We start from the raw sequence: 18,194 nt of genomic DNA on the forward strand, positions 1-18,194 counted from the left end.
GCATTGGTGCACAGTTATTTTCAGATCTCTTTAGAGATTTTCAATGGCGTTCAAGTCTGGGCTTTGGCTGGGCCACTCAAGGACATTCACAGAGTTGTCCCGTAGCCACTCCTTTGTTATCTTTGTTGTGTGCTTAGGGTCGTTGTCCTGTTGGAAGATGAACCTTTGCCCCAGTCTGAGGTCCAGAGCACTCTGGAGCAGGTTTTCAGCAAGGATGTCTCTGTACATTGCTGCATAGATCTTTCCCTCGATCCTGATTAGTCTTCCAGTTCTTGCCACTGAAAAACATCCCCACAGCATGATGCTGCCACCACCATGCTTCAATGTAGGGATGTATTGGCCAGGTCATAAGCAGTGCCTGGTTTCCTCCAGACATGACACTTGCCATTCAGGTCAAAGAGTTCAATATTTGTTTCATCAGACTAGTGAATTTTGTTTCTCATGGTCTGAGAGTCCTTCAGGTGCCTTTTGGCAAACTCCAGACGGGCTGTCATGTGCCTTTTACTGAGGAGTGGTTTCCATCTGGCCTTTCTACCATACAGGCCTGATTGGTGGAGTGCTGCAGAGAGAAACGCTGGAGGCCTGTCAGAGTAACCTTCTGGTTCTTGGTCACCTCCCTGACTAAGGCCCTTCTCCCCCCAATTGCTCAGTTTGGCCGTGCGGACTGGTCCAGGAAGAGTCCTGGTGGTTCTAAACTTCTTGCATTTATGGATGATGGAGGCCACTGTGCTCATTGTGGCCTTCAATGTTGCAGAAATGTTTCTGTACCCTTCCCCAGATCTGTACCTCAATAGAATCCTGTCTCGGAGGTCTACAGACAATTCCTTGGACTTCATGGCTTGGTCTGCACTCTGACATGCACTGTTAACTGTAGAAACTTTATATAGAGAGGTGTGTGCCTTTCCAAATCATGTTCAATCAACTGAATTTACCACAGGTGGACTCCAATCCAGTTGTAGAAACATCTCAAGAATGATCAGAGGAAACAGGATGCACCCGAGCTCAGTTTTAAGTGCTGTAAATTAAGATTGCTTTTAGAAATAGAAGTTTATTTTATCAATTAACTAAATGGAAAGTATAAGAACAGACGAGAAATCCAAATCAAATCCATATTTGGCGTGACCACCCTTTGCCTTCAAACAGCATCAGTTCTTCTAGGTACACCTACACACAGTTTTTAAATGAAATTGGCAGGTAGGTTGTTATTGTTGGAGGTTGTCCATGGACGTCCTCCCAGAATCTTGCTCCTGCGCGCCCTCTGGGAATAATAAGTAAATGGCTGCTGACAGCGGCCGTTTACTACGTGATCGCTCCATCAAATGACGGAGCGATCACTTCTAAACAAACTGGCGTTGCGTCCGGTTCCTCTCTCCCCTCCCCATACCTGTTGGTACAGTGCGAGGGGAGAGATCAAGTGCTGCAGTGCTGTGGGCTGGATGTGTAGTGCCCACAGCGCTGCTCTGTGCCCATTCCAGCACTTATCCATCCATCCCATCCCATCCATTCTCAGAAATACTCATCCATCTATGCATCCCTCCCATCCATGCTCAGAAGTACCCATCCATTCTCATCCATGCTCAGAAGTACTTATCCATCCATCCCATCCATGCTCAGAAATACTCATCCATCCATCCCATCCATGCTCAGAAATACTCATCCATCCATCCCATCCATACTCAGAAGTATTCATCCATCCATCCCATCCATGCTCAGAAATACTCATCCATCCATCCCATCCATACTAAGAAGTACTCATCCCACCCATACTCATCCATGCTCATAAGTACTCATCCATCCCATCCATACTCATCCATGCTCAGAAATACGCATCCATCCATCCCATCCATACTCAGAAGTACTCATCCATCCATCCCATCCATACTCATCCATGCTCACAAATACTTATCCATTCATCCTATCTATACTCATCCATGCTCACAAATACTCATCCATCCAGCCATGCTCAGCAATATTCATCCATCCATGCTCAGCAATACTCATCCATCCATCCATGCTCAGCAATACTCATCCATCCATCCATGCTCAGCAATACTCCTCCATCCATCCATGCTCAGCAATACTCCTCCATCCATCCATGCTCAGCAATACTCATCCATCCATGCTCAGCAATACTCATCCATCCATCCATGCTCAGCAATACTCATCCATCCATCCATACTCAGCAATACTCATCCATCCATACTCAGCAATACTCATCCATCTATGCTCAGCAATACTCATCCATCTATGCTCAGCAATACTCATCCATCCATACTCATCCATCCATCCATACTCAGCAATACTCATCCATCTATGCTCAGCAATACTCATCCATCTATGCTCAGCAATACTCATCCATCCATCCATACTCAGCAATACTCATCCATCCATCCATGCTCAGCAATACTCATCCATCCATCCATGCTCAGCAATACTCATCCATCCATCCATGCTCAGCAATACTGATCCATCTATCCATGCTCAGCAATACTGATCCATCTATCCATGCTCAGCAATACTGATCCATCCATCCATGCTCAGCAATACTGATCCATCCATCCATGCTCAGCAATACTGATCCATCCATCCATCCATACTCAGCAATACTCATCCATCCATCCATACACTCAAACACGGCTGGATCGTGGGACAGGTGAGAGGCTGTTTATTAAATGTCAGCAGCTACACTTTTTGTAGCTGCTGACTTTTAATAAACACAAAAATGACTGGAACTCCGCTTTAAAGAGGAACTGAACTCTGTGCCCAAAAATAAAGGTAAACAGAAGGCAAATGACTGATCATGAGTATTGCCTGTGGTATCCCTGTAGCTGATCTTTTCCACATTACTGAGTTACTATATATATGTAAATCTTGTTGATCACTATGGTAGCTGCACTTTGAAGCTAGTTTTTGCATTTTATAGCAAATTCTTAAATTATCCCATAAACAATGTTGCATTTAATACGTTTTACATACTGCCAGAAGTGACAATATCACTGTGTAGTCTATCATTTCTCTGCAACTTTTGTAGTGACTGCTGAAATTAATATGCAACTAGAGCTTGAATATATGACAAGTAATAAAAGTTCACAGGTATGACTGATCCTCTGATGACATTTACTGAGGCCCTGTCACTGCTGTCTTCAGCTAGTTGGTCCTGTAGGGTAACCCAAGTTCTCTTGTGATTATATTGTCAGATGAACAACCACTTAAAACCATCTATTAATCATTCTCTCTTTCAGGAGAGAGATGTTCTACTCAGTGAACTTTCTTATATCACCAATGGTAAGAAAGTTGGCAGGAAACTTCAAGACACATTTGCAGATTCCCTCCGTCATGTGAATAAACTCCTTAATGGTAAATTTGGCTTCACGTCTCGGAAAGTTCCTGCTCACATGCCACACATGATTGACCGTATCGTTATGCAAGAACTTCAGGATTTGTAAGTATACTTGTCACCAGGTGGCTGGCTCAGATGAAGTGCCCACTCCCCTCTTTTGACAGCTTTTCTTTCCTTTTGAAGTTGTAGCCAGCATTCTAAATGCCACAATAATTATGTTCCCTATACATCACTATGCTCAGACGATAATGTAAAGTATATTATTTCGGGGTGATGTTCTGCACTTTTAGTAGCTATCACAGCGAGCTGATTTTTATTTTTTTATTTTTTTTTAAATCCGACCATGTGACTAGAATAAATATTCGGTGCATATTTATGCATGTGTGTATATATAGGCAGTGTAGCGGATCAATGGTTACCATTTCTGCTTTAGAGCACTAGGGAAATTGGTTTGAATTCCGCCTACAACACTGCCTACATGGAGTTTAAAACTTACAAAAGCTTTATATAGTCATAAACCAATCCTATGTATCCCAACGCACCAAAGGCCAGCGAGATAAAATTTAACCTTTATTTTAATAATCTAAAAGTATGTTTCATCACCATAAATGTAAATTCCTCTAGGTAAGGTAACAATCTAATATACAGTGGAACCACGGATTAAGAGCATAATCCATTCCAGGAGAATGCTCATAATCCAAAGTACTCACATATCAAAGTGAGTTTTCCCATTGAAGTAAATGGAAACGAAAATAATTAGTTCCGCATTGACTTCAATCAGATGCAATACCGCATGCGGCCAGAGGCGGGGGGGCACCGGAGAGCCTCGGAAACGGCCGTAAAGGCCCGAGGACACTTCGGCGGACCTCGGCAAACTTCGGAAAGCCTTCCTACCTGAGGTGACGTGCTGTACTCGGGCCTTTCCGGGCCTTCCGTGCATTTCCGAGCGTGACATTCGGCTCGGCTCCGGTGCCCCCCCACTGCACACCGCTTTGGCCTGAATCATGCTCGTTTTGGGAGACAACACTCGCAAACCGAGTTACAATTTGTAAAAATACAGTGCTCGTATTGCGAAACGCTCGTTAACCGCGTTACTCGCAATTCGAGGTTCCACTGTACTTGTTTTACCTCCAAGTAACATAAATCATTATAGATGTCAACTTGTATAGCAAACAGTCAATAGGACACGATAGCAGTATCTCGGTATCACCCCCATATGGTATTATCAAATGCATACCCAAAACCTTTGTAAGATATATAACTGGCCATACTTACCAGTATGGTCTTAGAGAATACGGATGGTAGCTATCACTGTTCACCTGTCCAACCATGAATTTTTTGCCCAGGGGAGCCAACCGGCCGCAGTATAACTGCGGCGGCTGGTCCTAAAGTGGTTAATCACCACTGGGTTTTTTATTGCTTTGCTAAATAATGACAAAAGGCCAAAAAGTTTTTCTTCAGTGGTTATAAGATTTTGCAAATAAATTTCTTTCTTCAGAGATTTAGGCCAAAATGTATTCTGCTACAGTACAGTTCGTTGGTGAAAAATCAGCGTATATTATTTAGTGTGTTGGAAAGTTATAGAGTCCACAAACTGTGGTATATAATATATATGAAAATTAATCAGTACTGATGGTCTCATTTTTTGAGGCTCGAGAACGCCAGCACAGTACAAATACTCCCCCAAATGACCCCTTTTTTGGAAAGTAGACAGTCCAAGGTATTTAGTAATGGCGAGTTTTTTTGTAGTTATAATTTTTTGTTACAATTTTTTGTCACAATTTTTTGGAAAATGAAGAAATAAAACAACAAAACCAGCAAAGCACCTTGTCCCTATGTTGATGAGGAAAAGGGCCACTTCCCCACAATATAAACAGGAAAGTCAGTGCTACTACCCATACACCACATAGATAGCTCCCAGGTGCTCGATCCACAGTCGCTGGCTGAGTAGAGTAATGTAGAAAAAATGACCAGCACTCCGTTGCTCTTAAAATTTCTTAATTTTATTAAATAGCCACAGTGAACAAATGCAGATTAAGTCAGTTGATGCATTTCAGGCTATAAGGCCTTAGTCATAACCCACAACCCTGGCTCAGTGGTTGTGGGGTTGCTTGGAGTAACTTATTGTAATCTGGAAGCACCCTTTACCAAGGGGGCCACCAGATCCTGGCCCCTCCATGTGAATGAGTACCCCTACTCATTCACCAAGAAAAGTCCCCTGATGTACATCCAATGATGTAGGTCCACGGGAAATTACAATGAGCACAGGTATTACGTTGAGTAATATTTTTCATTTGGTTCTGGATTATGCACAAAGTTACTGGCAAGAGGCCAGAAACAAAAACACTGCTCTTTCTGACTGCTAAGAATTGTAAGAAAATGAGTTTATGAAACCTCAAATTAGGGTGAAATAAGAAGGCTTTCTGATAATTGTTTTCCTGTTTATTTTTTTACTAGTAATGGCGGTGATCTGTGGTTTTTAGCGGTATTGCAACGGACAGATCGGACACTTTAGACACATATTTAGGACCATTGATATTTATACAGCGATCAGTGCTATAAAATGCACTGATTACGGTGTAAATGTCACTGGTAGTGAAGGGGTTAACACTAGGGGGCGATCAAGGGGTTCAATGTGTATTCCCTCAGCGTGTTCTACGTAACTGTATGGGGATAGAACTGAGTAGGAGAGGAGGCATATCGCTGTTCCTACTTAGTAGGATCAAACGACATGTCTCCTCTCCTCTGACAGCATAGTGATTTTTATGTTTACACACACAAATCCCCATGCTGACGCTTGTGCACGCGATTGCGCGTGGCTGGTGGCGATTGTGCCCACCGGCCACATGCATTGGTCCCCCACCGTGCAGCGGCGCGTGCACGCCCTCTGGTTGCCGAAGAAGGGTAGGATGTACCCATACGGGATTCCATCCAGGAGAGCCATTGTGCCACAGTATACCTGCGTGAGCCGTTTGGGATCCGGTTAGTACTAGCAAAAGAGTTTTGTATTGATTCCTGTCTTAAACAGAATAATTAACTTGACATAATTGTTATATAAATTGCCTCGAATGCAAATGAACATCTGCATGCTGTAAATAACAATCCTAACTTTCCGTTATCAGTTTTCATCTTTTGCACACTTAACGGTACATTTAGCTATTTATTAGCAGTCATCTTTAAAAAAACATTTTAAAAGGTGTTGACTTGATTCAGGTATGCATCTCTTTGTTGTAACATGGGTTATCATCTTATTATCTGTGTAGGTTTCCACCAGAATTTGACAAGACATCTGCCCATAAAGTGCGTCACTCAGAAGATATGCAGTTTGCTTTTTCCTTTTTTTACTATCTGATGAGTGCCATACAGCCACTAAATATCTCCCAGATATTCTATGAAGTTGACACTGATGGCTCAGGAGTATTGTCTGACAGGGAGATTCGGACGCTAGCGACAAGAATAAATCAGTTGCCACTGAGTTTACAGGTATAACATTAAAGATATTGCTGTTAAAGTTTCTATAAGATGATATTTTTCATGCGCCCAGTTCATGGAAGAATCCAGTCTACATGTTATTGTAGAGCTTAACCAAAATATATATAATGGATAGCAGGTGAGCACATATATACACTCATTGGCCACTTTATTAGGTACACCTGTTCAATCGCTTGGTAACACAAATTGCAAATCAGCCAATCACATGGCAGCAACTCAGTGCATTTAGGCATCTAGACGTGGTTAAGACAAAGTTCAAACCGAGCATCAGAATGGGAAAGAAAGGGGATTTTAGTGACTTTGAACGTGGAATGGTTGTTGGTGCCAGATGAGCTGGCCTGAGTATTTCAAAAACTTCTGATCTACTGCGTTTTTCACACACAACCATCTCTAGGGTTTACAGAGAATGGTCCAAAAAAGAGAAAATATCCGGTGTGCGGCAGTTGTGTGGACGAAAATACCTTGTTGAGGTCAGAGGAGAATAGGCAGACTGGTTCCAGATGATAGAAAGGTAACAGTAACTCAAATAAACATTTGTTACAACTAAGGTATGCAAAATACCATCTCTGAACACACAACACATCAAACCTTGAAGCAGATGGGCTACAGCAGCAGAAGACCACACCGGGTGCCACTCCTGTCAGCTAGGAACAGGAAACTGAGGCTAAATTTCACACAGGCTCACCAAAGTTGGACAATAGAAGATTGGAAAAATGCTGCCTGGCCTGATGAGTCCTGATTTCAGCTGCGACATTCAGAAAGTAGGGTCAGAATTTGGCATAAACAACATGAAAGCATGGATCCATCCTTTCTTGTATCAATGGTTCAGGCTGGTGGTGCAATGCTGTGGGGGATATTTGCTTGGCACACTTTGGGCCCCTTAGTACCAATTGAGCATCGTTTAAACACCACGGCCTAGCTGAGTACTGTTGCCGACCATGTCCATCCCTTTATGACTACAGTGTACCCATCTTCTGATGGCTACTTCCAGCAGGATAATGCACCATGTCACAAAGCTCAAATCATCTCAAACTGGTTTCTTGAACATGACAATGAGGTCACTGTACAGTACTCCAATGGCCTCCGCAGTCACCAGATCTCAATCCAACAGAGCACCTTTGGCAGGGCCGTCTTTAATACTGATTGGGCCCTGGGCAAACATTTTCTTGGGGCCAACACCAGCTCCCACCCCCCCATGTAATTTCTCTCTCTACCTGCTCTGAGACATACAATAAATAGCAGCTAGACTCAAAATCAGTTTACTGTATCAGATCAGGCAGCGATTGCAATTGGTTGCTAGAGGTTACAGCACACATTACGGCTCACTGATTAGATGCTAGAGGTTACAGCACATGATTTCTGCTTGTTGATTGGTTGCTAGAGATTACTGTACGGTAATACTGCTCACTGATTGGTTGCTAGAGGTTACAGCACATCATCTCCTCACTGCCTGCACACCATGGACTGGGGTGGTGAGGGGACGCATCAATAGACAGAAAACTCCTAGGGATCCTAGAACTCCTGGGATCAGTGGCAGTGATGGAGGGAGGGGAGGGTGTGATTAATGGCAATGCTGATTTATTTTTTTTACCAACTACCAATATAAAGAGGAGTTTCAACACTGGCCATCAATGTAATAGGGGTTTACACTGACCACCAATGTAATAGGGGTTTACACTGACCACCAATGTAATAGGGGTTTACACTGACCACTAATGTAATAGAAGCATTCACAGTAACCACCAATGTAAGGAGGGATTTACACTGGCTACCAATGTAAGGGGAGCATTCACACTGGCCACTAGTGTGGTGATTGGTGTAAAATCCTTTCATTCACACTAGTGGCCAGTGTGAATGCTCCCCTTACATTGGTGGTCAGTGTAAATCCCTCATTACATTTATGGTTACTGTGAATGCTTCTATTACATTGGTGGTCAGTGTAAATCTTCTCATTACAGTGGTGCTTGGTGTAGAATCCTTTCGTACAATGTAATGAGAAGATTTACACTGACCACCAATGTAATAGAAGCATTCACAGTAAACACCAATGTAAGGAGGGATTTACACTGACCACCAATGTAAGGGGGACCTCCACACTGGCTACTAGTGTGAATTAAAGGATTCTACACCAAGCCCCAATGTAATGAGAAGATTTAGACTGACCACCAATGTAACTGAGACATTTAGCCTGCTTTCACATTTGTGTGTGTCAGGAATGCATGCAAAATCGCTTTTCTGACACCACAGAAATGTGCTGCCCTTTAGCAGATACACAGCAGTGCCATTAATTGTTAATGACACCCTTACACATCTGCTGACATGTGCCTTGGCACCGTGTGATTTTGAAAAACGGTTCGGGACTTTCTTCCGCATTTCTAGTGCATAGAGTAGCCCATTGAAATGAATAGGCTGCCCTACACATGACCTACATCTTCATCCACGATGTCAGTACACCCTAATATCCTAAAACCCCTGCTAACCTCTGCACCCCAAACCTCCCCCATTCTCTTCACTCCAACCTTCCCCCTCCTCTACCTATCTCCTCTGCTTATCTTTGGACCCACCTTCCTTACCTCCATACATCCCCTCCTTGCTCACCTGTGCACCTCAAACTGTAATTCCTTCTCTGCCTACCTCTGCACACCCCCCACTACCCTCCCCCCCCCCACCCCCACCAATCTGCTTACCTTTGCAGGACAGGCAGATGTTAGGCTTAATGACCACAGTTGTAGGCCGGACTTTCAAGCATGTCCCTTTATCTCCCCAGTGGGTAGCATTTAGTATAGGTGATGGTGGATTTGACCTCGGGGGCATGATATACATATGAATACCACCTCTATTTACATATTAATGGTGGTTATTTAAATGTAAACAGCAGGTGAGTCATCCGTACACAACAATAGGGCAGAGCTGGGCAGCATTAGTAGCAACACTTCACACTGAGATATCGGGACACAGCACAGGACTAACACTTCAGGGGATAAGGGAATTTAAACCGGGATAGTTTGCAAGTATGAGGCAGCTGCTTTGGGCCCCACAACAATGACAGGGCCCAGGGCAGCTGCCCCTTTTGCCCTGCCTTAAAAACGGCCCTGACCTTTGGGATGTGGTGGAACGGGAGATTCGTATCGTGGACGTGCAGCCGACAAGTCAGCAGCAACTGTGTGATGCTATCATGTCAATATGGACCAAAATCTCTGAGGAATGTTTCCTTGTTAAATCTATGCCACGACAAATGAAGGCAATTCTGAAGAGAAAGGGGGGTCCAATCCGGTACTAGCAATGTGTACCTAATAAAGTGGCCAAGTGAGTGTATATATACAGGATGTCACATTATTATACAGTATATAGTGTGGCTCATAGTGTACTCGTTAAAGGGTTTTCCACCTTTCAACATGTAGACCATTTGCAAATTCTAAAAACATCTGATCGTCGGGTATGAGTTACAGCCCTCATGATGGGATGGAGGGGTTTCACAAGTGGAAAATCCTTTTTACAAGTATAGATTTCAAGACTGTATGCAAACACTACCCCTTCAATACACTGGCAGGTGTCAAGCTTCTGTGGAGCGGTGTTTGTTTGACAGATGATACATAAAAATAAGAAGGCACTCCCTGGATTATAAGGGGTCTCGTCTGAAGGATGCTTCAGATGCTTTCATTACTTTCTTAACCACATAACCAAAACAAGAGCTCAGAGAAATATATGGGCTGCCATTATTGACTTATGAAAATGCTTATTTTCTGACTGGGTCACTGCCTTCGGCTGGAACAAGAAACGTGTTTTGACTTCACTTGCTGCTTACTTGTTTCAGATCAGTGACTCAAAGGCGATGAATTACTAAATCTGCAGAGTGCAAAATCTGGGGTAGCTCTGCATAGAAACCAATCAGCTTCCAATTTTTGTTTGTTTTTTTTTTTTTTTTGTCAAAGCTTAATTAAACAAGCTGATGGCTACCACAAGCTGCTCCAGATTTTGCAGTTTCCAGTTTTAGAAAATCTCCTCCATAGTATTTCACTTTTTCACAAAAAATAATAAAGGCACAATTTTTTTGCAGGTAAAAAAAATGTGCATTTATTATTTTTTGTTTTAGGAGCCTGGAAAGCATTCCACCAGTGATCAGAAGATGATTCCATGCATGACTCCTGCAGACCTGTCTGTGTATGTGCTTGCTTGTACCAGGTAAGTCGATACACACTGACAGAATTAATGAACTACCACAGCGCTCACTCTGGTAGTTCATGGAGAACTACAAGCCAACACTTGCTAAGGCTGTTGGGACTTGTAGTTTTCCATTCACAGAGCACTGTGATCTTTACATTTTGACAGCTAGCAGGGGGGGAGAAGATCCCTGCTAGCTGTCAGATCATGTTACATGTTGCACCCTAAATATGGGTGTAACATGTTATGAAAGGTGAACTTATCCTTTTAGCGCAATACAGCCAGGCATCTAGAATGTACAGAAGCAGATCAGTAGCCTAGATATTCAAGATGCTTGAGTAGGAAGATTTCATTGAGTGAAAAGTATTCACATAGTATATGTCCACTTTCAGCCTGGATTCACACTTGTGCAAACACAGACTTCCATTTGATTTGCAGGAAAATAGTGCAGGGACTTTTTTTCCCCCAGCACTGGAATCGAATCGCATGGATGTTTTCACCCATGCGACCTGATTCCTGTGCGAATCCACTATTCGCACTGCGATCTGTGAACCGATCTGGGGGTGTCATTAACATAATATTGACACCCGCAGCGGTTCACAGAGGGCAGTGTGAACTGCACGCGGGAGAGATGCAATGCTGGAATTGCGCCAGTTCCCGCATCGCATGTGTATGAACCTAGGCTAAGGGAGAAAATATATTGAAGTTGGATAATGCATACTACCAAGGTAGCAGGATGTTTTCCAAAAAAGGCTGGTAGACTTTATTCCCTCTGTTATTATGGCTCAAAACACACGTGGTAGTTACAGTCTGGTTTGTTACAAATCAGAAGGGAACATCTGCATATGATGAAGTAATATAATTTTCAAAAACTGAACTTGGGGTATACGCAAATAATATAGATCAAAGTATAGGGAGTGGCGCTGTGTTAGGAGTATAAATAAAAATTAACAAAAATTACAAGTGTATAAATAAAGATGAAAAGATAAAAAGTGTGATTTCTTTGGTGTGATCCAAAAAATTACTTCCAAAAAACTTTTTTATATATGTCCTTGTGTTGGTGCAAAAACACCTTGATCTGGTGTAAGTTAATATTATGTGTGTAAAGAATCGCAAGTATCAAGCAACATCTCTAAATACCATAGGTACACCTTCACATGAATAAATATAAAGTGATGAAGTGCCAAAAACAATAAATATCCAAAAACAATAATTGTCCACCAATAATGTGTAAAATGTGCAGTATTATAAACAATAAAAAATCATTGGTAATGTGTCCAAATCGCAGCCAAAAATCGCAAAACCATATGTTGTTTGGTGCGGGAAAAGTTCATAACCAATAATGTGTAAATGTGCAATAATTATAAGCATAAAAAATAATGTGTCCAAATCGCAGCTAAAAATCGCAAAAACATATGTTATTTGGTGCAAGAAAAGTTCATATCAATTGTGCAGAAAAATCTTCTTAGGTGATAAAGTGCCGTGCTGTGACAACTGGTGATCTCTGTGAAGTACTCACAGAGAAAAGGTTTAAGAAGGTCATTGTCTTCTTAAGCTTCAAAAGACTGGGAAAGCATCCTCTGTACTGCAATAAGCTGAAGTAAAATTTTTTTGATTATACTTACTGTGTCTTACCGAAGAGTTAAGCTGCCTGTGGATGATGCTAAGTCAGTGGGTGACCATACTGTCCAGACAGACTCAATCTCAGGAGCGGATATCCAGTGGGGTTTTCTAATACCAAGGGACAGGAAGTCCCCACCTCTCAGTGTATACAGCTGCGTTTTGAGAATGGGATGCGTGGAAAGAAACTGACATCTTTAGGACTGGAGTGAGAGGACCAGCATTACACGCTTGTACCCCTGCAGGGGTGGAGCGCTCCGGTGAGTGCAACCACATTGGGGGGATCACCAGTTGTCACAGCACGGCACTTTATCACCTAAGAAGATTTTTCTACACAATTGATATGAACTTTTCTTGCACCAAATAACATATGTTTTTGCAATTTTTAGCTGCGATTTGGACACATTATTTTTTATGCTTATAATTATTGCACATTTACACATTATTGGTTATGAACTTTTCCCGCACCAAACAACATATGGTTTTGCGATTTTTAGCTGCGATTTGGACACATTACCAATGATTTTTTATTGTTTATAATACTGCACATTTTACACATTATTGGTGGACAATTATTGTTTTTGGATATTTATTGTTTTTGGCACTTCATCACTTTATATTTATTCATGTGAAGGTGTACCTATGGTATTTAGAGATGTTGCTTGATACTTGCGATTCTTTACACACATAATATTAACTTACACCAGATCAAGGTGTTTTTGCACCAACACAAGGACATATATAAAAAAGTTTTTTGGAAGTAATTTTTTGGATCACACCAAAGAAATCACACTTTTTATCTTTTCATCTTTATTTATACACTTGTAATTTTTGTTAATTTTTATTTATACTCCTAACACAGCGCCATTCCCTATACTTTGATCTATATTCCTTGGGGGATCACTTAGGTGTTCCCTTTCTACCTAGGGGGGCTGCAGGTGTGAGTTAGTCTATGAGCGCGGATTTGTTGATATATTTATACGCAAATAATGTCTAAATACAAGAAGCATGTGTATTCTTACTTGGTGTGCTTTGTGTATTTCCTCCAGATCTGTACGGTGTGAGGATTTTGCCTCTGTGAAAACGTCCTGTAATCAAAACCAGCCACTACTGCTGTCTCTCCTTGTATAGGGTGGACCAGTCTTGTCTCTGCCCCTCCAGTAATGTTCTATAGGCAGCCTGTAGTGGGTGGATCTGTTGGGTCTCTCCCATAGCTCTCTTCTGTATAAATATACAGTGGAACCTCGGATTACGAGCATATTCCGTTCCAGGAGTATGCTCGTAATCCAAAGTACTCGCATATCAAGGCGAGTTTTTCCATTGAAGTCAATGGAAAGGAAAATAATTCGTTCCACATTGTCTTCAATGGGATGCAATACCGCATGTGGCCAGAGGCGAGGGGGGGGGCGCCGGAGAGCCTCGGAAAAGGCCCGAGGACACTTCGGCTGACCTCGGCAAACCTCGGAAAGACTTCCTACCCTAGATTTGCTGAGGTCAGCCGTGCTGTACTCGGGCCTTTCCGTGCATTTCCGAACGTGACGTTCGGCTCCGGCGCCCCCCCCACCTCAGGCCAAAAGCGGTACTGCACACTGCTTTGGCCTGAATCATGCTCATTTTGCAAGACAACACTCGCAAATCAAGTTATGATTTTTTAAAATACAGTGCTCGTATTGCGAAATGCTCGTTAACCGCGTTACTCACAATCTGAGGTTCCACTGTATGTAATTAAAAGTTTTGTGCACAGTGTTTAGCATCAAGCTTATTGGATAACTGGATCAACAATTGATTTAAAAAAAAATCCTACCTCTCAATTCTGAAAGTAACTTAAAGTAACTTATTATGGTTTGGATAAATAAAGGTGATATTCTTTGATGGAGGCGTATTTCCTATACATGCAACTAACTTCATTTGCAGTGGTTCCATAATTTGCAGATAACCCAAAACTATAAGCAGAATAAAAAAAATACTAAGCATCTACTGTAAGTCTACTTACAGGTGAAGGAATGTTTACATATGTAATGAAAATAGGCACTGACATTATTCCTTACAATATAAGTTATACCATTTTAGGATTATTGATCTAGAAGTAATAAACAATAGCATTTAGTGAATTCAATATAAGCGTGCATTTGAATTATCAAGCTAATTTACTGAAAATATTGGCCATTATTTTTCCTCTTAGGATCTGACTGGATTGGAACACATGCTTATCAACTGCTCCAAAACTGTACAGTTTAATAATACTGAGAACTTTTTTACCCCAGCAACTCAGGAATCCTATTATGATCCAAATATGGTAAACTTTACTTATTTGTAACAACGATTGTATTGTTTTTGCTAACCACTGGAGTCCTTGAGCCTTCTTCTCCCTAAATCCCATCTAGTCTCAGCGTTCTTTTTTTTATCTTGATATATCAGTTCTGCACTCTATACCTTTTCGCATTTGTAGTTTACCCCAGTGGATTATACATCATTTTTGTCAGAACAGATAGATCTAGAGCTGTAATTTGGTAGCAGATTTGGATATGTATATTTTTATTTTCTAGGTTTTTATTAGGAGGAAATATGGAAAAATTATAAAAAGATGTATTTTTCAGTAATTTTTCCCATTTACCTGATTTGCACACTCCAAATATTTACCTCAAAATATAGTAACCAAAAAGTCTGCAAATAAAATGATTTCACATAAGTTTGATTTTTGTGTATTGAAGACAAACAGTAAAACTCAAACTGAACATATGCTTTTTAGTTTAGTAGAGTTTTATTCCCCTTTTTAACACTATTTTTCAATGCAATGTATTGTTTAAATACCATTAAAGTGTTACTAAATCCACAACAATAAAATCAGTCTGTATATGCAGTAAAGCAGGGGTAGGCAACCTTGGCCCTCCAGCTGTGGTGAAACTACAAGTCCCATGAGACATTGCAAAGACCCTGACAATCACAGGCATGACTCCTAGAGGCAGAGGCATGATGGAATTTGTAGTTTCACCACAGCTGGAGGGCTGAGGTTGCCTACCCCTGCAGTAAAGTATGCTTGTTATGCTCACTGTGGCATCCAAGGGGTTAATTCTCTGCATTGTGTAAAAAGGCTGTTTGATGCTGTATGCACAGTTCCTCTTCCTCTTCTTGCATTCTCCCCATAACATGTCCGGATAAGACAGAGTTACTGGAGTCAGGCTGCACATGCTCAGTTTGGTGTGTATTGCTAGAGAGTTTTTTTTTTTTCCTTGGAGTGCATGTGATCAGCACAACAGTGTCCAGACAGAAGGTCAGGGGTCCTGCATTCTGTTAGGACAGCCAGTGCAGTGTGAATACTCCTCCTACAAGCTTTAACTAGACACTGATAGAAGTCACAAGGCTGCTATATACTGCTGATTAAAAAAGGTATTTAGCAGTTTATATTTACTAAAATAATTGCGTTTGCATTCTGTGTACTGCGGGAGACAAGATATAGTGAATGCAGGGTCCTGGGTTTAGTAACACTTTAAGTTGAGATCATGTCAGGTTGTGGAGGGCACACATTAGTTTGGTAGCAACTTTTTCACAGGTTTGTCATCAATAAAATTCCAAATTAAATTTTTTAAATTGCACGTGCATTTGACACTTTTGACTGTCATCTGTATCCTTTGATATAATTGTTGGGATCTAGGGATTAATCTGGATAGGTAATATGTTTGATTTAGTTTTTATTATTATTAAAAACATTTTATCTACAGATTTTTTTCATCATGAGGGTTTGGTGTTGTTTGGATACCTATAGCAACCAATCAGATGTAATTAGTTTGACATCTCTAAATGCTGAAAGTTGAATTATCAGTGGTTGCTATAGGCAGCTGTACATCCCAGCCCTGTGCACTTTGTGTTAAAGCCTACTGTATGTAACATAATCCTGATCATTAATATAAAGAGTGTATGTATGTTTGTCTATCTGTATTGCTGTTAGCTGCAGTTTGTTATATGTTATTACAGCCGCCTGTGACCAAGCAGCTGGTAACTAATTGTAAACCTGTAACTGATTTGATACGGAAAGCTTACAAGGATAAGAATAAATACAGGTAAGGTTAGTTCAATTACTCATGAATCAATAATTTGTCCGGATGTGTTTGATTTTGCCATGGCTTCATTACAAATAAAACATTTTACCTTTCCCCCAAGATTTGAAATTATGGGAGAAGAAGACATTGCATTCAAGATGATTCGTACTAATGTCTCCCATGTGGTTGGCCAGTTGGATGACATCAGGAAAAATCCCAGGTAAAGTCAATACTGTAAATCAGTTACCCTTCCAAGTATATTTTCAGATGCATATACTCTGTGCATTGCATTGTGCTGGAAAACGTCATGCAGTACCTATTTTTTGTGCCTTGAGGTGTGTTGACAGCCGATTCACAATTATTGGGCTCCATAACACAACATGTAAATGTAGGAATATGCATGTATTGTGGTCCACTGCCTAATGGAATGCATGGACAATTGGGCAGGCCATAGATCCCTTCTGCAGCGCTATTATGTTTTGCCAGTGTGGTGCGCTGGGACCCTTCCCCACCGGCAGAATAAAATAATAACTGCTGGCAGCTGTAGCTGCCGGCAGTGATCGGGCGAAAAAAACAGGCAGGTTGTACTGAAGTTGATCAAGTCAATGTGAACTTGCCGAATTTTGATCTGTGTATGGCCAGCTTTAATGACAGTGCTGACTGATTTTTAATGTTAAAGTGGACCTTCAGACATTTTTTTCAACGTAAAGTCTATTAAATCTTCTGCCCTTTTTGTTTTAACATTGCCAGTAAATACCTTATATAGCCCACTTCCTGTTTCTTGTCTAGGCTTATGACATCATGCACAGCTCTCTCTCTCTCTGTAACTCTCCTGAGAGTTTGCCAGGGAGGGGGGGGGGGGGGTGAGTCATAAGAGGGCCAATGAGATCTGCAGAGCTGGAGGTGTGTCTCTGTGTAAATGCAGGAAGTGAACAGGCAGCAGCTTCAGCTGACAACAGTTAAAATGGCTGCATCCAGACTCGGTGGAGGGAGATTTCTGCAGCATATTTGGCAAGTACAGAATCACAATATGTATAAAATAATATGCAAAGCAGTTGGAGGGAAGCTTCAGAATGGCAAAGATGTTTTTATTACAAATTATGTGAGCAGACTGCAGTTCCTCTTTAACATTAAAATATGTTATATTTTTTTTTGGGGGGGGGGGGGGGGGACGGACGACTGTGCTGCTTACTTTTGGCAGTATTATTTTACAAAAATTATGTAATTTTCTCTGTACTAAAAAGGTATAAGTTAAAAAAAAAAAAAAATTCTTGTTTTAAGAGTGTTGGTTTTTAACCAGTTGCTGACCACCTCCCGACGATATACGTCGGCAGAATGGCACGGGCAGGCAGAATCATGTACCTGTACGTGATCTGCCTCCCGCGGGCGGGGGCTCCGATAGGACCCCCCCCCCCCAGTGCCCGAGGCGGTCGGCATTTCTCCCCCGGCGATTGGAGGTGAGGGGGAGGCCATCCATTCGTGGCCCCCCCCTCGAGATCGCTCCCGGCCAATGAGATCATTCCTCTGCTGCTGTATAGTATACA

General features: G+C 41.7%; 1 protein-coding gene across 1 annotated transcript in view; it reads left to right on the top strand.

Moving 5' to 3' along the window:
* GNPTAB (N-acetylglucosamine-1-phosphate transferase subunits alpha and beta) overlaps positions 1-18,194 on the top strand; it is a 207,394-nt gene that overhangs the window by 153,641 nt on the left and 35,559 nt on the right. Inside the window, exons 14-18 of the mRNA XM_073620327.1 lie at positions 3,243-3,442; positions 6,604-6,823; positions 14,796-14,909; positions 16,586-16,671; positions 16,772-16,870. Of these exons, the coding sequence (XP_073476428.1) occupies positions 3,243-3,442; positions 6,604-6,823; positions 14,796-14,909; positions 16,586-16,671; positions 16,772-16,870 (719 nt within the window). The remainder of the gene's footprint in view (positions 1-3,242; positions 3,443-6,603; positions 6,824-14,795; positions 14,910-16,585; positions 16,672-16,771; positions 16,871-18,194) is intronic.

This window comes from Aquarana catesbeiana, linkage group LG03, assembly GCF_042186555.1.
Source record: "Aquarana catesbeiana isolate 2022-GZ linkage group LG03, ASM4218655v1, whole genome shotgun sequence".
In the NCBI taxonomy this organism is placed as follows: domain Eukaryota; kingdom Metazoa; phylum Chordata; class Amphibia; order Anura; family Ranidae; genus Aquarana; species Aquarana catesbeiana.